General features: G+C 36.7%; 2 protein-coding genes across 7 annotated transcripts in view; both read left to right on the forward strand.

Annotated features, from left to right (window-relative positions):
• The window catches only part of POLK (DNA polymerase kappa), a 33,915-nt gene extending 20,414 nt beyond the window's left edge, over window positions 1-13,501 (forward strand). For all 5 annotated transcript variants that reach the window (XM_027781513.2, XM_027781510.2, XM_005233784.4 and 2 more), the window contains 9 exons: window positions 1,102-1,317; window positions 2,987-3,111; window positions 3,289-3,455; window positions 5,624-5,656; window positions 6,943-7,039; window positions 8,287-8,458; window positions 9,369-10,319; window positions 11,471-11,522; window positions 11,667-13,501. In XM_027781513.2, the coding sequence (XP_027637314.1) occupies window positions 1,102-1,317; window positions 2,987-3,111; window positions 3,289-3,455; window positions 5,624-5,656; window positions 6,943-7,039; window positions 8,287-8,458; window positions 9,369-10,319; window positions 11,471-11,522; window positions 11,667-11,751 (1,898 nt within the window). In that variant the 3' untranslated portion in view covers window positions 11,752-13,501. The remainder of the gene's footprint in view (window positions 1-1,101; window positions 1,318-2,986; window positions 3,112-3,288; window positions 3,456-5,623; window positions 5,657-6,942; window positions 7,040-8,286; window positions 8,459-9,368; window positions 10,320-11,470; window positions 11,523-11,666) is intronic.
• Window positions 13,502-16,117: 2,616 nt separating this feature from the next.
• Window positions 16,118-22,980, forward strand: part of ANKDD1B (ankyrin repeat and death domain containing 1B) — a 28,279-nt gene continuing 21,416 nt past the window's right edge. The window contains exons 1-3 of one of the 2 annotated variants that reach the window (XM_027781516.2): window positions 16,118-16,265; window positions 19,802-19,905; window positions 21,952-22,050. In XM_027781516.2, coding sequence (XP_027637317.1) covers window positions 16,178-16,265; window positions 19,802-19,905; window positions 21,952-22,050 — 291 coding nt within the window. In that variant the 5' untranslated portion in view covers window positions 16,118-16,177. The remainder of the gene's footprint in view (window positions 16,266-19,801; window positions 19,906-21,951; window positions 22,051-22,980) is intronic. The other variant, XM_027781518.2, reaches the window with a different exon arrangement.

The raw sequence follows: 22,980 nt of genomic DNA on the forward strand, positions 1-22,980 counted from the left end.
ATGATAATTTTGCAAATTCATAGTAATAATCTTATGGCTTAAGGAAGTGTAGAATAAATAAACTTTCTGTTCTAGAAGTTCTTTGTATTTTGCAAAGATATTTCCAATGATACTGTAGTAAGTCCTGTACATCAGAAACATGAGAAATAGTCTGTAAAGACAGTGAGCATAAGCTCTAGTTACATGCTGATTTTGCAAGACAAAGTAATGAGCACTACCAGGGTTACAGTAATGCTTGAAATATGACTGGATTTCACTTGGCTCTAGAAGGTGGAGTTGGAACCACATCCACAACTGTATATCCAATTGGGAACCATAAAAAAGGAGGAGTCATATAAATGGTTGATTATCGCACAAACCGGAACATTTCTTACCAGTATTCAAAAATTATCTAAATAGCCATTAAGAGGATAATCAACGATACATTACTACTGAAAAGCTTTAATGGAATACAAAGAAGCGAACTGTCATAGCCTTTACAAAATAAGTATCACTGATGTCTAGCATAGTCATGTGCCTTTTCATACTTCTCTAACATCTTTGTTCCCGTGAAACACAAACAAGCACTCAGAATGTGGAACTATAACAGTAAAGTTTGTAGAGTCAAAGGGCTGCTGACATTTCTTGTTCTCCCATGACAGCAGTTGAAAACAAGAAGCTCACCAGGCTGGTGGTTCTAGAACCAGATATCTCAGAACCCTAATGTTCTTCAGAGATATTGAAAAAACTTCTGCAAAGGATTTTCATTTCCACAAAAAATGGGGGTATCTGGCCTTCTCTCCAATATGAAACAAAAATAATGCCAGAATTTTGGTGGTTTTCTGCTGCTACAGCAACAGGACATTAAACCTCGTTATTTCCAGTCTCCTAGCCAATTATTCCAATCTCAGCCAACTCCAATCGTATTAAGAACAAAGCATTAAGACTCTCTTTTCTCCTAACAAAAACCCCTATGCAGTTAGTTCAGCTAAATAATTATTTTTTTCGCAAACAGAAAAAATAAAATTGTTAGTGAACTATTTTCAGCCACTGCAGAAGGAAATCAGTAAACTATGTTTTATATATGGATGGATTATCTATTTCTATTTCTATCTAACATAGATAAAGCTGATATAAACATGTCTGCAAAATTTAATGAAGATGGCTACTCCGCTTCACCAGTACTGTTTGAAGATAACGCACCTCTCATGAATGACCACGCTGAAAAAAAAGATGAGTTGGTGCAAAATTCAGTTGTCTTTGGAACTAATGCAGAGGAAGCAGTGAAGGAAATTCGCTTTAGGATTGAGCAGAAAACTCAACTGACTGCTAGTGCAGGTATTCAGACACATGAATAGTAATAACGCTTTGTATTTCCACAGTGTCTTCTACTGTAATCTCAGAGGTCATTAATTAAGAAATTAGCATTGCCCCTGCATTCTTCTGCTGCAAAGAAATAAACTGTCTTCCAAATCTGCAGACTGTGACTTTCAAGAGATCTAATAGCTGTCAAAGCCACTCCTTTTTACTTTTGTTTTGTTTTGTTTTTTAAATCATAGAAGCAGTTCTACCACCTTTTGGCTTCTTTCTTCTTGAAATACAAGTAGTGTGGTAGAACTGCTGGGAGCGCTCAGAAGCTAATCTTAGTGCTGATGGTTGTTTTAGTGCTTCATGTAATTATTTTCATAAGCCAGTGTCACAGTGAAATCTGTCTGGTTGCTAAATTTCTGTTAGTTTGAAAAACAGATCTTATTGTTAAGTATTTGTAAAGTTCTCCATGCTGTTCCTTGCTTAAGGCAATATCAAAATTCATTAAAAAGTTAGTTCTCAGAGTAGTAAATACATATTGAGGTTAATAAATTGTTCACTAGCTTTTTAATATTTACTGTTCAGTTTTTATGTCTTTTGACCTTGGGCAACCTACCTGTAAATCGAATGTTTTGGTGATAATCTGGATTAGGTCACTAAAAAAAGTGTATGTCCCTAGTCACTTAAATTGGATGCCATCCAAACTGTGAACGAGGTCAGTGAGTGCTGAGCTTTATGAAGCAGATGTGGAAGGCCAGGGAAGTGTTGAAAGTAAAGCAGTTAGTAGGAAGTAGCAGGATGAGACCTCCCCTCCCACATGTTGTGAGTGGTAGCAAAATAATAATTTTTTTCTACTGAAGTATTGTCTTCCTAAGGTTGTTAGCGTTCAGAAAACAGACATAGCTTTTATAAGTACATCAGGTGTTTTAAGCCCAGTAATTAAAAACTATTAGATGGCTAACTGAAACAATACTGATAATCAATAATAAATACAATTATTTCTACCATCTTGAATAATACCTTACATCAGTGAGCAAATCAAAATTTAGAATACTAGAGCTGTAGTGCAGAGTAATTCTATTTTCCTTGCTAAACTAATCCAGAGTTCATTTGCAAAAATAGTTACTCTGATAGAAAAGAGCAATCCCTCCTCATCTCTACTAGTGTCAGTGATATATATATTTTTTAAAAAATAACTGCATAGCAGTGTTAGCCCACAAAACACTTCAATGTGGTAAGTTTTGTAAAAATTTAGGTTTTTTGCTGAAATACAGGGAAGAAATATCTCTTTTTCATTAGGAGTTCATTGTAACTGCAGTTGTAAGCATTTCCTTCTTTCTTATTATGATCACCATCGTAAAATCCTTCAGTGGTGTAACTGATGTTATTTTTAAACATTTGGTATTTAACCCCTTATGACTGATTAGTGCATGTTGTGTTACCCTATCTTAAAAACGGTAGCTACGCTCTATCTGTTATGTTTCATCTACGACAAATATTTATGTTCTCACATGTCTGTTACAAAATTTTTTTTGCAGAATTGTAACAAATCTGTTCATCAGTTATTGTCATTCTTCTGCTTATGTTTAGTCTTTGCCAAATGTGTAGTCTATTCCTGTGCTTTTAAAAATAGGGCAGTTGAAATTAAACATTGTCTAGTATCTTTTGAAAATACAGGTTTTGTTTGTTTGTTTTTAAGGCATAGCACCGAATACAATGTTAGCAAAAATGTGCAGTGATCGTAATAAACCTAATGGGCAATACAGAATTGATCCCAAGAGACACGCAGTGCTAGACTTCCTAAAAGATTTGCCTATTAGAAAGGTAAGAGATACCATGACGTTTGCTATGCAGTCATGTTCCTTATGTTCTAAAAGCAAATTTCTGCTGAAGAAATACACTTTCCTAGGTAATCTGCAAGTTGTGTTTGATTTAAATTGTTCTTAGTATTGGATCTACAAATGGAAAGTTTCCAACATAGTGATACTTACTCTTTTGCAGGTACCAGGTATAGGAAAAGTAACAGAGAAGATGTTAAAAGCCCTTGGAATTGTGACTTGCTCAGAACTTTATCAGCAGAGGGCACTACTTTCTCTTCTTTTTTCAGAAGCATCTTGGCGTAATTTCTTGGATATTTCCCTTGGTTTGGGTTCAACACATTTGGAAAAGTATGTTTTGCTTTTTGTTTTTTTATCCTGTGTTTGCGTTTTTCTGAATTTTTCCTTGTGTATGTTACATACTGTACATTTTAAGACTTGACGCATTGAGAAACAAATATGAAAGTTTGGCTTGTTTAATATATTTTAAAAGATCTCGGATAACTGTTACTCTTACAGTTATGGCTAAGATACTCATAACAGCCAAACATTAAAAAGCAAAAGTTTGTATAGCCATATCTGATACGTAAAATTCAATACATCTGTCAGAGAAGTTGTATGTATATATCAATAAATCAAGTCAGTATCATTTGGGATAACCTCACGATTACTAAAATAGCTAAAGGAAAATGAGTTGTCCTAAGCAGAGGTATTCAGTCCTGTTTCTTCTATTAAAAATGTATACATTCATTGGGTTTTATTATTATCTATATATTATTACAGTATTATACATGTAATTAAAATCTCATTGGTATCTGATCTTCTGGTGGTAAATTGTCATATTGCTAATTAAAGTAAATGAAGCTACTGTTTCCTGTCATGCTGTTTCCTATCATGTTTATGTATATATTTGTAATATCAATTTGTGAATTTGCTGGAATAGAACTGGAGATTTTTTATATCCTTCTTCATGTCTGTTCCCTTAAGGTTCATACTACTGTAGTGGTGCTTTAGCCTCCTGTTTGGGAGGGGAGAAATCAGTCTTACTGGTGAATACAACTTTTCCATAGTATGTGTAATTTTGAAGCTTGTCCGGGATACAAACATGGAACATCTGTTCTTAAAAAAAAAAAAAAAGAAAAAGAAGACATTTTGCTGTTTGTGTAACCAAGAGTCTTAATTTAAGAATGAGTATTTTCTTTTAAATATTCCTTCCGTAAATATCTTTCTATCCTTCCCTATGTGCTGAAATTCTGTTTAAAAATAACTTCATAATGATTTGGTTTCATTAGGAGTTCCAAAGTGTCTTATGTACTTCTGAAAGACCTATTCTGTATTATTTCTGTTACTTCTCTGACAGTAATACATCCTCCCTTTTGTCCATTTGACTACAAAATAATATATACAGACAGCAGTTTGTAGACCAGTAATGTGCTAGCACAAGTCTTTGTTTTTTCTTTTCAGAGTTATGCTGAGTTTAAACAAAATGTGCAGTAAGATTGAATTTGTGAAGGTGGCTTCACAATATAAAAGATAAAATTCAGTTTTCCAAATATTTGTTTCTGTTAAGATAATGCAACCTCAAATGGTCCTTTAATAATTGGTGCACTCTTTCCCTGTATTCATCCTGTTCAGGTGTTGTACAGTCTAGGAAATCTCCCAGTACATTTAAAAAAAAAATAAAAGGTGCATTTCAAAAGCCAAGATTATAATTTTGAAGGAGAACATATTTTTAACAGTGTTTTATAAGAAATATATTTCTTGGTTTTGTTTTTGTTAGCATGAACTTTATTTCTGTGATTTTTAGTGTGGAGAAAGCAAGCCCTTAAATACCAACACCTCAGTCAGTAAACTGTTGATCTTAGGGTCATTGTCTTTGACTACCTTCATTTAGAAAAATCTAAGGATACCAAATTTGTTATTTCTAATAGTTATAAACAGAAGAAGGACCTAAAAAGAAATTGCTCTGAGGAACTCCTTATATGCAGAAGAGTTGTTAAAGGATGCTCAGTTAAAACCAGCAAGAAACAAAAGATGCCTTAACACATCACCTTTAACATGAGCAATAATTTAGTCAAAAAGCATACTAATTCCTCAGATAAAAAATATTCAAATATGCATAGTATGTTCAGGATTTTAATAGCACAGTTATAGCTAGGTGAGACAGTATAGGATTTGTAGTTAGTTTTATTTTTAAATAGGACTGTTGATATGAGGGGAGTTTCTTTGGGGTTTTGTTGTTGCTTGGTTTGGTTTTTTACCAACTGTTTATTGATGTCTATGGCTGATCTATGTCTTTACTTCATCTACAGTAAATTAATGTTTTCTTTAAATAAAAACCTCTTCATTTTGCACTTGCTTAAGCTTGATGTACAAGATTTGTAGAAAAAGTTAACGTCCAGATTTTATAGAAGACGACTACTATTAGTTATTGAAGCATGATTGGTTGATTCAGTTTATTGAAAAGATAACGGTTCTAGGTAAAGTGAATATAATAAATTGTTTTTTTCTTTTAAAAGGGATGGAGAAAGAAAAAGTATGAGCACTGAAAGGTATGTCTCCTTAATATTGGAAAAAATTACACTAATCACTAAACTTGCTTAATGCTAAGTAGTATATACTTTTCTCAGTCATGTAATTTCATTGTGTATTTATATGTGTTTTGATAACACATACAACAAGCTCACTAAATCAGATTGAGGCTTTCATTATTTTCTGTTTCCTTGGCTTTAGAATATTGTGGAGGTACTTCTATTGGATTGTGTGCTCTCTTTTCATATCATCTGATTCTCCTAATGCCTTTAATGCATCAAAGTGGTCTTTAAGACATAATACAGGGTGGAAATATAAGGACTTTTTTTATATGGTTTTTTTATATGTTCCAGTTTAACATCAGTATCAGTCAAGTAGCCTGCAGTGCCATGCATAGCAGAACATGCATAAGGTAGACTTGCAAAACAGAGAATAATTTTGCAAGGTTAACTAAAATTTGTTACATTTCCTATCTTTTTAAGTTTTTAACAGTGTGAAGTTCCTTAAGAAGGTGGTGTATGTAATTTCCAAAAGTTCATTTTTAAAAAGGCAATACTACAAGGAGAATCTGTAGACCACTGTGATAATTATCCTTACCCTCATGTGTTGTCTGTTCTTAGAAAAGAAGATAAGATTCTTATTCCTACTAAATAAATCAAAATTCCTATTTAAAACCACTCTTAAAACCACTGCTAATTGAAGGTTGCCTTTCTTCTCATGTTTTTACTAAAAAGCAGATGCACAACAGAAAAATAATATTGTTAATGCACTGCTAAAAAGCTCTAGCAAAGGCAGCAACATTTTGGTGGTAAGGTAGTTTTTCCTCTTCTGAGGCATAATTATTCTAGCTGGCATCTTTTTCTTGGCATCTGTATAAATTGATTCTGATACTGGGTTCTGTTGACTTTCAAATCCTTGCTTTCTTCTGATGTAATACAGCACTGTGCAAAGGAGTTTAAATACAAATAACGTGGCTGGCTCCATGAGTTCAGTCGGTGTTAGTATTCTCTCTTGCAAATATTTAAACATGAATGACTATACATGTGGTACATTTTCAAGTAGTGCGTTAAAAATTGAAAGCCAAGTTATTTCATTACTTGAAGGGCTTTGAAACACATAAATGTGCACAAATCTTTCTGTATAATATTCCTATTAACATTCATTTTTCCTTGAAGTAAACACTCAAACTGACACAACCTTCTTCTGATGTAGTTTTGTTTAACTGTACAAAAAAATAATTTAGATGGCAGCCACTGAACGAATTTTGGGGGTTCATACTGTAAAAGAGATCCTATCTTTATCTTAGAACATTCAGTGAAATAAATGCAGCAGAAGACCAGTACAGCTTGTGTCGAGAACTCTGCAGAGATCTTGCTCAAGAGCTACAGAAAGAAGGACTTAAGGTATTTATATTATTCTCTGTTTACTTGCAAAAAGACAAAACTGTACTGAAATTCAGTGTTAGTATGAGTGCTTTCAGCATCATCATACCATGCAATCTATCTTCCTGAGTTTCTATTCTTTAATTTGCAGATGTTTAGAATTGTTTAGGTGGCATTTTGTTATTGTTCAGGTGGCTATCCGATAATATGTGTGGAAAAAATTCAACAAATTAACCAAGTTACTTAGCATATAAACATCTTATGCTAAAAGCAATGTTTTTAGGCAAGCAATAAAGCTGATTCCCTATGAGCTGTGCTTTGGTCAGTCATGTAATACTGATGTATTTAAAACACTGTGTTACTCTCCCGTATTCATACCAGATTCAGTCAACAGCCAGTAGTGTAGCTGAAGAAGTTCACATGTCCCCAGCTCGCTGACAAGTTATTCATACCATTCAGTGGTATGAATGGTAGGAACAGTCCCTGTATTCCTTCTGCTTAAATTTCTGTTTACTATCTGGAAAGAACAGTTCATATTTTCTATGGAGGTCTTTATGGTAAAGCAAGGAATAACATTCAAGACCTAAAAGAACGGTGATTGGTCTTCTTCAGCCATAAAAGATTGTCTCAAAAGATGACAGGTTGAAAGGGAAATCATCAGCTAAGTAGGACAAAGGGATAAGCTTACAAAGGCACCAGAACAAAAAAAGTGCCATGTATTTACATTTGGATGGTCACACTACATCACACAAATTATTTGGAAGGTGTTGCCAGGGGAATATCTGTGCCAAACACAGATGCTGTGTGTGGCTCTGATAGCACCATGCAGGAGGAAGTTTTCAGTGAATCCTTAATTGGGTATCATTCTTAGTAGTTTTCCCAGCAAAGTTAAGCTATCTGGCACTAAAGTTTCTAAGTGAGGAAGTAAATTTTGTAGACTGGATATAAGTTGAGGCTGTAGGCAAACCATGAGATGTGTTGAATATGCACTGATGGCAGATGGTCTGCTGGGAACCACAGCCAAATGACCCAGTTCAGAGAATTTGACTTTGGCACCAGTTTAGGAGCAAGTGCAGAATCTTGCAGGCAAATTCTTGGCAGTGCCTCTTGCTGTACACATACAAACACACAGTCTTGACTATGGCTTTAGGGCATTTCTATAGATGCTACAAAATAATTATTTCTGTGCCATATATGACATATTTAACCTTTTTCCTTTCTGGTTTTTTGTTTTGTTTGTTGGTTTTGGTTTTGGTTTTTTTCCCTAGGGTAAAACTGTTACCTTGAAGCTAAAGAATGTGAACTTTGAAGTAAAAACAAGAGCTTCAACTGTCCTGTCTTCTGTTTCTACTGAGGAGGAAATATTTGCTGTTGCTAAAGACTTGTTAGGAACAGAAATTGATAGAGTTGCTCCTCACCCTTTACGGATAAGACTTATGGGTAAAATATTTCAAACTCTTCCTTTTTAGAGTTAGATTTTGTAGTGTATCAAAGTAATAGACGATAATCTAAAGTAAACTTGGTATAAATGGATTTGTCCTTTCTGTGTTACCCTGGTAGTTTTTGAAAAGTGAAACAGGTCTGGAGTGCTGAATGGTGACTCAGGAATGTTTTACTAATTGACATTGTACTTTCCTCACAACCTGTTAGCCCTGGAAAAACATACATACTGGCATGAGAGTAGAATCATAGCAGTGCATAATTCTGCCTTCAAAGAGCTTTTAAATCTGCTTTGCACCACAGCAACATGTTTCAGCCCATAACCTCTGTTAGAAACAAATGCGTTAAATAAAAGTGTTTATAGATTTGAAAATGCTATGTGCTGCAAGAAATCAGAAAATTTCTGTCAAAGTAAACTGTGTTTTGATTCTAAGACCAGTGTTCAGGTGATTATACATTCTGCTTGAACCATTCAGTGATACATAAAACTTACTTTCTACAGTATTAGTACACACTGAAGGAAAAAATATTTTGGTGGAGAAACTTAATGGAAAACTCTGTTTCAGACTGAATCCTGTATTAGGTGAATTAACTTTATAGCTTCACATTATGGTGCTATCAGTTAAAACTTCATGAGTATTGAAATTAATATGATGGGGCAAGTGTTTGGGTTTGATAAAATCATATGAGCCTTGTGATCCATTGTTAGCATTTGCAGGTAGTATAGCCTCCATTTAGAGATAAAAATGCACTTTTTTTGAGTGTATGTATACCTCAAAAGGTGTTAATTAAGAATTAGTATTAAGTTTTCATAAATTGGTACTGTAAGTTTGTACCTCAGAAGATGTTAATTAAGAATTAGTATTAAGTTTTCATAAATTGGTACTATAAGTTTTTTTTTCATCATTAGGTGTACGAGTATCAGGTTTTCTAAGTGAAGAAGAGAAGAAGTACCAGCAAAAAAGCATTACAAGTTTCTTAAAGTCAGGAAAAGAAATAGGTTTTCTTAGGCTTCAGTCAAGGAATTCCAACCAAGAATATTTCAGAAAAAAATCAGAAGCATCTTTCAGAGGAAGTTTTTTTGATAAAAAACGAGCTGCAAGGCAACTAAACAGTGAGAATCTTTCTCCAAATGAAACTGTAAGTAAGTTGCTCTTTCATGACAGGAAGTCATCAGCAAATTTTGTGGAAGAAACAAAAGAAGTCACAGACCTCCAGGATTCTAATGTGTGTAAGATCTTCACCTGTCCTGTTTGCTTTGAGGAACAAAGCAGCAATAATTTGGAAGAGCTTAACAGGCATATTGATGAGTGCCTCAATGGGAATCTTGATACCGTGGAAATATCCAAGTATGACAGTTCAAGAGAAAATACACCTAACTTTCTTCCACAATGTAAAAATGAAAATGTTGATGAATGTAAACCAAATAGAACAGATCAATTAGCAGGAAGAGACCAGTCTGCAAGTACATCAGACAACCCTACTAGCAATAGCACAGAAAAATCCGCTCAGATAATATCTGATAAACCTCACAGAGAAAGACAGCCTAGCAATCTCTGTGATATTGGTAGCAATGTGTGTATGAAGCAGTGTCTCTACCCCAAAAGAATTTCACAAGACAATGAAGACCATTTTGAGAAGACTGAACATACAGAAGAAACTAGTTCATCCTATTTCTTTGAAGCCAAAGATGACAGTGTTCTTGTTTGTCCAGTTTGTAATTCAGAACAGAAAACAACGAGTCTTTTGTCATTTAACAGACATGTGGATATCTGCTTAAATGAAGGCCTTGTCCAGGAGCTGAAAGAAAAGAATTATTTTCCTAGTAAGACATACCATATGGAAAACTCAAACAGAATTGGTGAGTATGCATGTTGGGATATATTTGATTATTCAAATTATCTAGTTGTACAATTAAAATAATTTGGTAATAGTGTACTTCAAAGATTTCAGGGCTTTTGAGATTTTTGCAACAAGTTCATTTGAGTAAGGCCTATGTAAGAGTGAACATTTTTATTTAAAAAATACCAAATCAGTTTTCATGACAAACTAGATATATAAACATGACTGTAGTTACACAGTACGTTCTTGCTTGCCACAATGGCAACATAGGAGTTACTGCTCATTTCTGTAAATTGCGTGTTTGCTACCCCCCAACCATGTTCAGAATGGTCTTTGTAAGGCCACTGAGATTTAAGTGAAAATCAATTAAAACATCTTCAACCTGGATCATTTCAGATATTGACAGAACAGTTCCATTATGTAATGTGCTGGCAAAACCAGAGGTGATGAACTGAAGCATAAAGACAGGAACTCATAAGCCTGTTTTATGTCTAATAAAAGATATCACATAACTGTACCTCTAACATGCCAAGCCAGTAGCATATTTACTCAACTAAATTATCTTTTTGATGAAGGGTTAATCTTTGGCCAGATTAGAGGACATGTGCAGGTAGTTAAGTATCTGTTTGAAGTACCTTGTCCCTAGTCTAACTTGGGAGCTTTATAAGAGGAAATTAAAACACTACTGTGTTAGAATTTTCAGAACACAAGATTTAGAATATGGATCCTTTACACATTTTATAAGCAGTGTTGTTTCTACATATGCAAACAGGCTTTATTTTAGATGAAAATCTTACTGTTGGCAAAGATTCTTTTTTCGCCCAGCAGAATAAAAAAAAATTAAAAATACCGTTTTCAACAACCACCTTGAAAATAAAATATGTGATGCTGAAATATTTCTGAAAACTACCACAAGACTAACTAAAGGCTTTTTGTTTTTCTCTTTTTTAAGATGTTTATATAAACTACAGTACTCAAACTGCAGAGAATCAAATCTTATCTGCTCCTTGAGACAGATTATATGCAATTATGTTAAAAAAAAAAAAAGCTGGGGAAAAAAAAAGCTTTACCCAAAACTCTTAATTTAAAAGTTCTGTCATGTATGTAATTTCTGAAGCATTCTTTCTTTAGTGGAATAATTAATTTTGGTTGTTTCTAACTACTTTTCAGGAGGTTTAAGCAGAGGACAGCAACGCACAAATCCATCACAAGGAACAAAAAGGTAAGGGATTTCTGGAAACTTGAGTATACAACTAATTTTAAAATAATAAAGTTTAGAAAAAATATTCAGTGTTGGAAAAGTAGTGTAGGTATGTATTGGACACTTTAACCTGACTGATATTTTTTTTTCTTTCTTTAACTTTAGGTCTGGACTAACAGCTTCACAGTCAGTATCAAAAAAGGCCAAGTTGAGCAATTCCAAGCATACAATTGAAATGTTTTTTAAATGACTGTGTAGCAATATATTCTATATGAAGTATTTCATAGTGTTTTATGACTGCAAATTAATTTAGCATTGGTGGTAGGCTAGATTCAGGCCTGTCACTTTGGAGCCATTGCATGCCTGTGTAAAAAGAACATGATGTTTGAGGCAGAGGAAGAGGTACAACTGAGGTAATTCTTTTTTGAGAATAATACCTTTCCCCCAATTTTTTCAAAGAATCAAAATTCACTAGCACTTCAACTGTTTTTTATATTGAACATGTGGAACTCTGTTAGAGTCACAAGCAGCCTCCTGAATTCTCTCTGCTGTTCAACAAAGAGAACAGGGAGATTAGAGCTGCCGTTGAGCAAGTCTGTAGGGCAAGCTCCCTACAAAGCAGGAATCATTAGCTGAGGTGCCATGCTGCACTTACTGAAGGCCCTCTTCCCATACCTAACCTGCTGTTGTCTTTGTGGTCATATTGGCCGTGGTAACCATAGTAGCTTAGGCTGACACTTCATTGAACAATTCAACACCAAGTTTAACTGTAGTATTAGCTGTGTGATAACAAAGAGCTGAGCTGCTTGATTTCAGCTTACAAATGTCTGTCTTCTCAATGGACGCAGAAGTTGATGGGTCTTGCAGTTTCAAAGGAAAAGAGCAAGAATTTAGTTTGCTGTTAAGCTTTCATTCTTGTGACAGAAAATGACTTCAGTAAGAGTTGATGGAGCAGCCATGAAGGACTCATTGTGTTGGGACAGAGGATGACTTCACTGATTTAAAAAATGTTAATAAACCTGTTGATGAGGGAGGGATTCCTCCAGGTTAGTCAGACAAATGCTGTTAGATCCTTGGCCTTTCCAGACAGACTGGGAACTTAAATTTTCTTTGCAATTGTGAAATTGTTACTAGTCAGTAGCACAAAATTTACTCTAAATAAAAGGTCTCATGGTGCAATAATAATATGAATGATGTGCAAATATGCAAGATTCTAAACCTTCTTATTGTTTAGCTATCTTGCTCTTTAAAATTATTTTGTATTTCTGCATAAATGCTATTTTATGAGGGCAGAGTGCATATGTGGAAGGAGGAAGTTATAAAGGGCAAATATTTAAAATACTCTGTTTATATTTTTTCTGTTCACACCAAGTTGCTTAAAGGTAGTCATTCTAATTGAATATTTATCAGGCAAATAATTTATGATGACAGCATATCTCTTATAAGTTACACAGTATCAAACCCTGTATGAAATATAAACTGCTTTTTAATTGCAAAGTCTTTAAAAGAAGTGGCTACTATAGAAGCATCTGTTTTGTTATTTAACTGTACTGGAAGTACTTCAGGGTTTGCTTGTTTTTTAACAAACAAATATATATTTGGTATGTTTTAGATGCCCAGGCTAAGTCCAGGATGTGCTTTTTTGTTCCCTAACTTGCTGGAATGATTTTACCATCTCTACCTGCTCATCTGTTTGTTTGCCAGATGCCACTGTACCCCCAGCTCTGTCACGTGAATTCATGTCAGTGCTTCCTTATCTGCTTTGGACTGAATCAGCTGGACTAGTTCAGCCTGTCTAAGCTGATGCAGTTGACTTTTTCTAAACCAGGACATTCAGCATGAGCTGTTCTGTTGACAGAGGTGGGAGCTGGAAACTTTTGGTAGGAAAGACATAAAAGCAACTCAAGGAACTTAAGCTGCCAGTGCTGTTTAGAAAGTGAACACCTGTCCCTTTAATAGTTCATATTTGTCTGATTAAATAAAGTGTAGAATCTTAAGTACTACCTTGTCATTTTGTGTATTTTTTTAAAATGTCTATTTTTACATATGCATTGCTTAGAAAAAAGTAGAAGTAAACTCTTGCAAGTGCTTGAACAAATGAGGTTAGTTTGGCTTAGCCTTGGAAGCTGTCTTACCATCTGTTTAAAAAAAATAAGTGCCATAGAGTTATCTAAGTGTCATAAAGTTGTGGAGTATGTTAATGAGGAAATAAAACTCACAGTAAGAATCTAAAGCCAGAAATTTCTGTCTTTTGAGATGTGTTTAAAAATACATCTTTTGGAAAGGTGATTTTGTGTGTTTACAGAAAGTTCACAGTGAGATTATTTTAAATTTTTTCATGTAAATTATTTACTGCAATGCAAACCAGAAGCCTTTATTCCCCTGTTCCTTATGGTTTCTTATACCACATTTTTTACTATTTTTATCTGAAGGCCTTCAATACAGAGTTAATTATTGTCATAAACTTCTGTGACATGATTTTTCATCTCTGTTCTTGTGGAGAAGACTGTAAGCAATGTTATTGTTTTGCATTTTTCCTAGCGTGTGTGTGCATCATATAATTGACCTTAACTTAAAATCAATTAACATCTGTAGATTTCTTTATACCTGTGTTTAACTTAATCCATAAATTATTTCCTTTGTGTGAGCTATTCTGTATTAATATCTGGATTCTGCATCTCAACTGTTAAGTTTCTGCATTGGTCTTTTCTGCAGGTCGCTGGGGCCATTTGAAAGAGTCAAGATCATGAGAAGTGGTTAAGAGAATGTGGTTAACTTGCTATTTGTGAAGTTTGAGCACACACAGTGTAGTTGTAATGGCAAAGTTAGTTAAGAGGCATGGGATATGCTGTGAAATAGTATTGTGTGATAGTAATTAGAACTGGAAACTAACAGCTGGTGTTTCCAGTCTGTATGTAAAATTCTGATCCTGGTTTAAAGATTGAAACTCTTAACTTGTGCTCTGTATGAGGCTGAAAGCTATTCTTCCTTTTGTGCAAGCTTTGTAGGAAAAGCTAATCATTCCACAGTTGTCGGTTGTCTCTCATTTTGAAAAGGAGCATTAATGTTGCAAACAATGGGTCTGTATTACTAGTCTGGTCACCATACACAAAACTCCTCCTCTTAAGAAACTGCTGGAACATTTGACTCACAGGAAGCAAGTAAAAGTGAAACCTCTGTGATTCAGCTATGGCTAAATCAGTTACTTGTTCTTCTCACTCTGGGTTTATTTTCACAGGGTGTTTTTCAGCTGAGTAACATTCATGTACTGGAAATACAGTTGATGAAACTGTCATAGCAGACCAAGGTGTATCAAGTGTGAAGATTCTTATATATCACAGCCTGACTGTATCAAAAATGTTTAAAGGAGAACTGTGAAATCTCATGTATGATAAGCAGAATCTGAGCAAATGGATTTGTATCCAGATTTGCTCAATTTACAGTTCTTGAGTCCTTCAGATCAAATTTACCATGGACATGTATGGTATTAATAATCTTGGAAGTTAAGACAACTGTGTAATTTAATCAAAAATTAAAAGTTATAGTGAAGGAACTCAAATATGTCTTCAGTTGTGTAAGGCTGAATACTGATAGTCCTGCATTCTTGAAGCAACTTCCAATACTTATTTTGAAGTACTAGCAATATCAAAGGCTGTTTTTAAAGTAAAATTTGGCATAGTCACTTTAAACAATTTTTATGCCTTGTCTCAGAAAACCATTGTCTGTATGAAATGAAATATCAGTGCTGGCTTAAGTAGACCGGAGTAACAGTAGACCTCAGAATAAATTGAGAAATAGGTAGATTAGATGGATCAGAGTACATCAGTTCACAAAAACTGAACCTTTTGGGATGTGTGTATTGATTTTGACTGGACTTTGACAAAAGCAAATGAAAGAACCGTCTACCTGAAAATAAAGAGTCCTGTGACTGCATGAATACTGCTTCTCCATGTGTGCATTTCTGCCCAAATTTATAGCAGAAACACCTCAGTCTCTCAGATCCCAAGGCTATGTCAAGCTTGCAGAGGCACAGGAACAGTCGCCCCCTCCAGTCCAGTGAGCACTGGTTGATAGCAGGGAGGACAACTCCCAAGAGGCATTTCCCCCAAAAATGGCTTTTAACTTGCAGGGAGAGCTCCATGACTGCCCTGTAATTAGTAACAAAGCCATGGCCCTGGGGTCCTGTGTAAGCTGTGCTGCCTCTGTGTGTCTGTACTTGTGGCATTGCTTTTTGAAATTACCTTGCTTGTGCGAAGATTTGGGAAGCACTTCAGGAGCAAACTGGACTACCTTTTTGTCTCCTGTGTGCGCTCGTCGGCGCAAGTTTTTTTGCTATTTGCACGTAGGGCTACTAGCTGCTGGAGAAGACCTGAGTGGGCTTGTGTAAGGATGACTGTTTGCCGCTTAGCTAGTATCAAGAAACACTGTGTATTTAGTTCCTGGTTTCTTTTAAAATAAAATCCTAAAGCTGCTCCGTAGCTCTCCAAAGCCGAGTGCTGGGGGGGTGCTGCTGGGTGCCTGCAGGGTGTGCTGGGCCTGCCTGGGTGCGCCCGGCCAGCTCAGCCCCGCCAACGCCAACGCCAACCGGTTTGTCAGGGCCAGCGCGGGGCACCTCCCTCCTGGCCCCGGCGGGGGCCCCTTCCCTTGGGTGAGGAGGAAGAGGAGCCAGGGCAGCGATGAAGGGGCTGAGCCACCTGCTCCGCGCCCGGGAGGATGCTGCGCGGGGAGCTGCAGCGGCCAGCCACGAAGCCAGCCACGACAGCCGTGAGTGCAGGGGGGTCAGAGGCGAGAGCCCAGCGGGCTGCTGGCGGCCTTGGGCCCCTTGCTGCGGGTGGCGTGCCAGGCCCTGTCGGGGCTGCCTGGATGGTGGGGCGCATGTAAACCCCCTTTTTGCCTCAACCAAAGACCAAAATGAACGGTGTGAGGAGAAAAGGAGGAGGTTTAAGCATGAGCCGCTGTATGTGTAGCGGAAGACATCATCAAAGACATGTGGATGTGGGGTTGGGAGGTGGGGTTTGGCATGTCTGTCTTCCAGGGCACAGGTCCTGCAGGCTGCCCAGCGCCCTGCTCTAACTTCACCCCTGAAGCCGTCCCAGGGGCTTCGCTGGCATCCCACGTCCCTGGGGCTAAGAGCCTTCCAACAGCTTCACAACCAATGTGGGCTCCCCCCAGTCTCGGGGGGGCACCCAGAAATCGGCAGACCTGCTGGCCTGCTGGTGCTCAGCAGCGTGACTGCCAGTGAAGCGATCTCCAACTTTCATCCCACAAACCGGTCTGTGAAAGAGCAGCCTGCTCTGGCATGGGCTGCAATTAGTGGGAGCGGGTTGTTTGTGGAAACTGAGCGATGACTGTTAAACCCTGCCACGGCCCTGTCCTGTGATTGCAGCGTGACAGCCAGGAGCCATTCCCCTGGGCCCCGCTTCCAGGCTGGCAAAGAGGGCAGATAAACTAATAAGATAACACGGTGGGACTCAATAGGTAGTTTTTCCCATTCTTTGAATTGGAAAATTGTTATCTTAGAAAAACATTCTTATGACTTAACAAAATACCTACTTCTCCCTAGTCATTTTATTTCCAGTAACAAACAAGAAGTGTAGGGAAAACACTGAAAATGTTACCAAACCTTTAAATACATGATTTAATTTTTAGAAACAATAGAGTAAAAACAAAAAAAATTGTTGTCATTTGAATCTGAATATTTTTATTATTTTTGTATTTTATCTCCTTGTAACTCTTCATTCAATTCAAATTCCTGGTATTTTTCCATGTGTTTTTTGAGGCAATAACAGATTCCATCTTGGGGATGCCATGACAGGAAATTAGAAATAAGGATGGGAGGGAGGTGGAAAGATTTCCGTCAGCTATGAGTACTGAAACCTCTGGTACACTTCCTTACTTCTTTGGAAGTCACTGTTACTTGTGGTTTCACTGAAAGGCAGACTGAGGGCACTAAAATAAGGTGTAAATATGAGGAAAGAAAAATTGAAGGTACCTCAAAGCTTGAGTTTCTGTTGAGGAAGACTTTCTGTTTTCAGGTCAACAAAGTGGTTTACTTTGCATCCTTTTACTTCCTTGCCCTTCCAAAAGAAAGAGAAATGTTGAAATGTTCAATACACTACAGACAGGGCTCTCTACAAAGGAAATAAGTGATAAAATTACTACTTCTAGTTAGCTCAAAAGAAAAATTGAATATAACTATTTTATAATTATATAGTTATGATACAGCCTGCAGGGCAATAAGCCAGACATTTTGTATGAAACCAAAGAAAATAACCCCCCAAAAAAACCTGACAGCAACGAATTTATAATCATTTGCTGCTGTTACGTGAAAGTAGAGTGACTGCTAATAATGCCAGGAGTGCCAGATCCTGGACACCCCAGCTTGGATAGAAAGCTTCCATAAATCTGTAGTCTGACAGCTCTATATCCTGTAATGTCATGTATGAAAAAAACATTTTGCAAGAGCAGTGAAAGGTTGTGCAGCAGGTCAGTCCCTCAGTATATCTGGATTGCCGCTGTTCTTAACTCCTGAATTAAGAGGTGTTAAGAGAGAGAGATTTGTAAGGAACATCATGCCCAGAGTAACAGATGTTTTTTTAACAGCATACAGCCAATTCATGACTTCTGGGCAGGAGAGAAAAGAGCATGTATTTATTGTCAGAACTACAACAAAACTGTCCTTGCCGATGCAGATGCAGTAAAGAAACATCATTTTCTCTTGTTCCTTGAATGCAGTGCAAATAAATTTTTGGGATTGGTCCTGAATGTCCTGAGATGCAACAGCATTTATCTTTGCATCCTCGGGTAGGATGCATGTGTGAGTGTTCATCAGCAGTCAGTAGGAATGAATGTGGCCTAATTGCAGCTGACCGGTGCCCTATGTTTTGTTACCACGCTTGCCACACGTTTGCCTTGAGCAAGATATCCTGCAGCCATGGGTTTACCGTGTTTGAAATCAAAGTAGCGGGAAGAGCTCTGCTAGATACTTCCTTAGGGTGTGGACTATGAAAACTATGAGTGAGGCATTTATTCTGGAAAGATCCCTGTTCGCAACAGATTTAGCTGTCAGCCACACTCCTTGTCACAGATGTATTTTTATTTGCAACTGCTTTGGTTTTGGTTTTGGGGGTTTTTTGGCTGTGCCCCCATGTTGTAAAACAAGCAAATCGTATCGTGTCATTTTCAGATAATTGTGGGAGGATGCTTCTGTAGTTTGAGGTGCTTGGATAATATCATAGCAAAACTAGAAACTGCTTTGCAAGTGTTCAGTTCCATTTCTATCTTAATTTGTACAGTACAACTGTGATTACTCCCACTGAGATTGTAATAATGGGTAATATGTAAAATGCGATTAAGTGAATCCCATACTGATTTTTCTTAGTATGCTCTGCAGCCATACTGCTTCAGGCTGTATTCTCATTATGTGTTAATGAACTTAAATGTAATGCAATAGGATCAACTTGCATGACAGGCCTCTAAGGAGCAGATGCTTGCTGCAGTTTCTCGTTCAGCACAGAGAATGCTGTCCGCTTTGGTGGTATCATTGGACAAGTGGCTTTTCAGGCCAAAATATTCTAGACAGAAGATACCTAAGTGATTAATTTTTGAAGTATGATAGGCTAGGAAATTAAAATATCTAATAATATTTTTGCAACTGATTTAACTGTTACACTAATTTCTTTAAGTGATTAATTAAATGTTATGGTAGAGAAATAACTCTGACCTCTAAGTTAGCTAAAACACCAGACACTGGGATTTTACTTTTGAAAATTACTGCGTACAGCAGCTACTTCAGTTCACCGAACAGATGCTAATTACTGGGTTGAGATATTTAAGGAAGGTCCCAAATTAATGGTCATACCATTTGGTTACTGCTATACATTTTTATGTTTTTTGGTAGTGTGTTCTGTTTTAAAACAGAGCAACTTTTCAAAGAATAGGAAATAAAGACTGCAGTTTGTACCATTCACTGCTATGCCTATAAAATACTTTGGGACCCATTTAGATAGTGAAATTTTCATAAATGAACCCTTGTTCATGTGAGCATTGCAAGTAGGGGTATTCCCCGCTGTGAAAAGTCTGCCTCCATTTGCGCTTAAAAGTTGAAACTAGAAATGTCAGCCAATGTCTCTAGTGGAGAAAAATGTAATCCTGTAACAGTTCTATGATGAGAAGGAATTGATTCTCATAACATGTGAATTCAGGACAAATAACAGAAAGTAAGAACAGTATTGTCATCCTTTAAGTTGGTTATGGCTATTTTTTTAGTAATACAATTTTTTCATCACATTTTTCCACAGTATTGCCAGATGAGAGAGAATTTCAATATGCTGCTAAAATGAACAATTTGGAAACCATGGAAAAGCTGTTTAAAAAGAACGTTAATATAAATGCTGTAGATTCTGTGAGTATGAAGCATCTGACAGATCATTGATCTGAAATGGGACTCCTCGGGGGCTTGCATGGTGGAATCCCAGTATGTTAGCCCCGTCAGCTGCAAGGTGGTGAGGCTGTGGGGAGTCCCTTCTAGGACATGATTAAGAAACATTTCACACATCCAGTATGGACTGTGGGATTTGTGCAACATAACTTGCAGGTCTTGGTCTTTGCATTTAGCCACTAGTCTGTCCATCATATTGGGAACTAAGGACTACTGAATTGTCCCTGCTCTAATATTTGCTCTGTGATCTTGGGTGACTAATTTCTTAAGTTCCCCATCTTTTCGTATAGGAGGACTTAACCTCACAGTCACTTTGAGAATGAATTTACACTGCTAGCATTACAGATTTAAAGGGTGAAGTGTTACCATTCGGTTTGTGTGGAACCACAGGAGCTTTCTACCACATCTTCTGGCACCAGGCTGAGATCGGAGTTCAGGTTTACCCTTGATAGATCAAAATGCATCTTAAGCTGACATCAAATCTAGGCCTAAAATCTGAGGATGTGTAATACACAGTAACAAAATACAGTGCTGTGTTCCACGTGAAGGTTGCTTCAACAGCAATGGAGCGGTTGTGGTGTTAATCTAGGTATTGTGGAGAGCAGTTTGCCTTCAGTGGCTACATATGAATCATCTACCCATGAACATCTGATGTTACTTAATCATGGTTCTAAAAAAACCTTGCTTCCCATGCTTACATCTGTTTTTTTCCCCACTGTGGACTTGAGATAGTACAGGTATATTCCTTGGTTTGTTTTTGAAAAAGATAGGGAGACAAAAATTTCTTTTGAGTAAATTTCTCTTGAACAATGAGAGTGTTGTCATCTGACTTAAGAATAATTCTTGCTTCCTTATTATTTCCAGAATTCAGGAAATTAAACTAAATACTTTTCCAGTCCAGCAGTTTGAATTTTTACTGTCATACTTAGATCAGACATATAGTATAACAGTATAAGGAATTTACTAGCATAGATACATGTGTTGTGCATTGATTAATCCTTCTAGTGGGGATGTAGCTTATACTGGCAAAACCATTCTTTTGTTCATATTGATCATCCCTACCTTTGTACTCCCAAGCCAAATAAGCCAGGCTGCCAAAGGTAAGTTTTGTTGATAGAACTATTTCTGTGCAAGAGGCTTTTTCTGGCATAAATGCACGTCATAAATCCCACCTTTTTATGCTTCTAACACATATAGCAGTAAATTTAAACTTAGACATGAATAAGTCAGCTGATGTGCATAGAAGCATAAGAGAACAAGTCCAAACTGACTTTTAAAGTTAATTGGTTAAATCACTTACGTATTTTTGTATGGAACCTCTCAGTGAATAATGTTAAAACCAGTTATGTTCACCTTAACTGGAAGTAAAACTCTCTCCACTAAAGTTTAATTCAATTTAACCAATCCCTTTTAAATTCACACCATTAATTACTTTAATGAAAAATTAATCAAGTGTTCCTGGTAAGTGTTGAGCCTATTCACCTGTGTAAAATTACTCACTGCAAGGTGGAAGCTTTCATTTACATAGTAAATGACTCAGTCTGGGAAGGTGACTAATACTGCGTGAGGGAGGAATCTTGTAGTGCATTATAGAGATACAGTCAAAAGCAAATCTAACTGCTTAAGTCTAATCCTCAGCTTTGCAAATCAAAGCATATAATAAAATAATAAACATGGATGCTTCTTGAACTGTATGCATTTCCTCTAGACAGACAGTATATGATTACTTAATCCCATTTTGACTTTTCAGTGAGTTTCAGTGAAGGGATGATGCTACACAGAGTGACTAAATCATTCTGGTTCTTTAAGAAATCTTTAAGATCAATGTTTAAATCTTATTGAAGGAGCAAAAATGCAGATAAGAACAAGCATGGCTGTTGAAGGAAAAATATGCAATCGTATATATTTTAACAAATACAATTGTTAATAAAGAATTCAGAAATCCTGATCACCTGCAGAAGGAAAAGAATTGCATTATGGACCTGACAGCCAAAGCTTTGCTTATTTCAGCTGAAGCGCACTGCATTCCATTTTGCTGTTGCCAGAAGTCATACATCAGCAGTGGATTTTCTTCTCTGTCACAAAGCTAGACTTGATATGGCAGATCAGGTAAGCTGGTTTACATGTTTTGATTCACACAGTATAGGAACACCTTAGGGGAAAAGTAAAAAAAGATATTTGCCTTATGCTCCCAGTTTTGCAAAGTTAAGTGCTTGCTGTAAATGCTTCGGTTTGTCTTAAGACTGCACACATTTATATGAAAAAAAGCATTGTTAAAAGAAAAATGCTTTGCCCAGAGCTCTGGCTACATTGAATACTTGAGTGAGCACAAAGGTGGTTGAAGCCACTTGTGCAAATAAGCTGTCTGTGGTAGCTGTGTATTAATCATTGGCCACTTCATATGAAAGCAATTGGTGAAAGTAAAAATGAACCCTCCTGTTCTTTCCTTCCATTTTTATGTGTGTAGCGTAATGCAAAACTGTCAGCTACTTTGCAGCCTCCAAGATATTAAGAGTTTAGCAGTGTGTGACTGATTTGACTGGGTCAGGTGGTGATCCACAGTGCAAAATTTGATTTAGATATTAAAACCATATGCATGGTATGTTATTAATAAACAGGATATTCAAACTAGGAGGTTTCCAGTGACCTGAGTAATGAAAATAGATGAATCATTTACCTTTTTCCCCTTTGTTTGCTTCTTTCTCCTTAACCACCATATGTGGCAGTATTTAAATTAAGACACACAAATTCCAGGTTGTGAGGGGTGGAGAGAGAAAGTTTCCTTGTTTTCATATTGTGTTGGAATGAAAATACAATGAGAGAGATCTGCCAGTTCCAATTACCAGCAGTTCCTGTATTTGGGCATGTTCTTGCAGTGTAGGTAACTATCTCCTCATTAGTGCTGCTTGAGTTGCTCTGAAATGTTCTCCCAATCTGCCCTGTCAATGAATACCTCACGTGCCACTTTGAAAAAATATGGCTGTCTTTCTGGACCCTACCAGCTCCTAAGCAAGTCTTACACTGCTATAAGCAACATTT

This window comes from Falco peregrinus, chromosome Z (genome assembly GCF_023634155.1).
Source record: "Falco peregrinus isolate bFalPer1 chromosome Z, bFalPer1.pri, whole genome shotgun sequence".
In the NCBI taxonomy this organism is placed as follows: domain Eukaryota; kingdom Metazoa; phylum Chordata; class Aves; order Falconiformes; family Falconidae; genus Falco; species Falco peregrinus.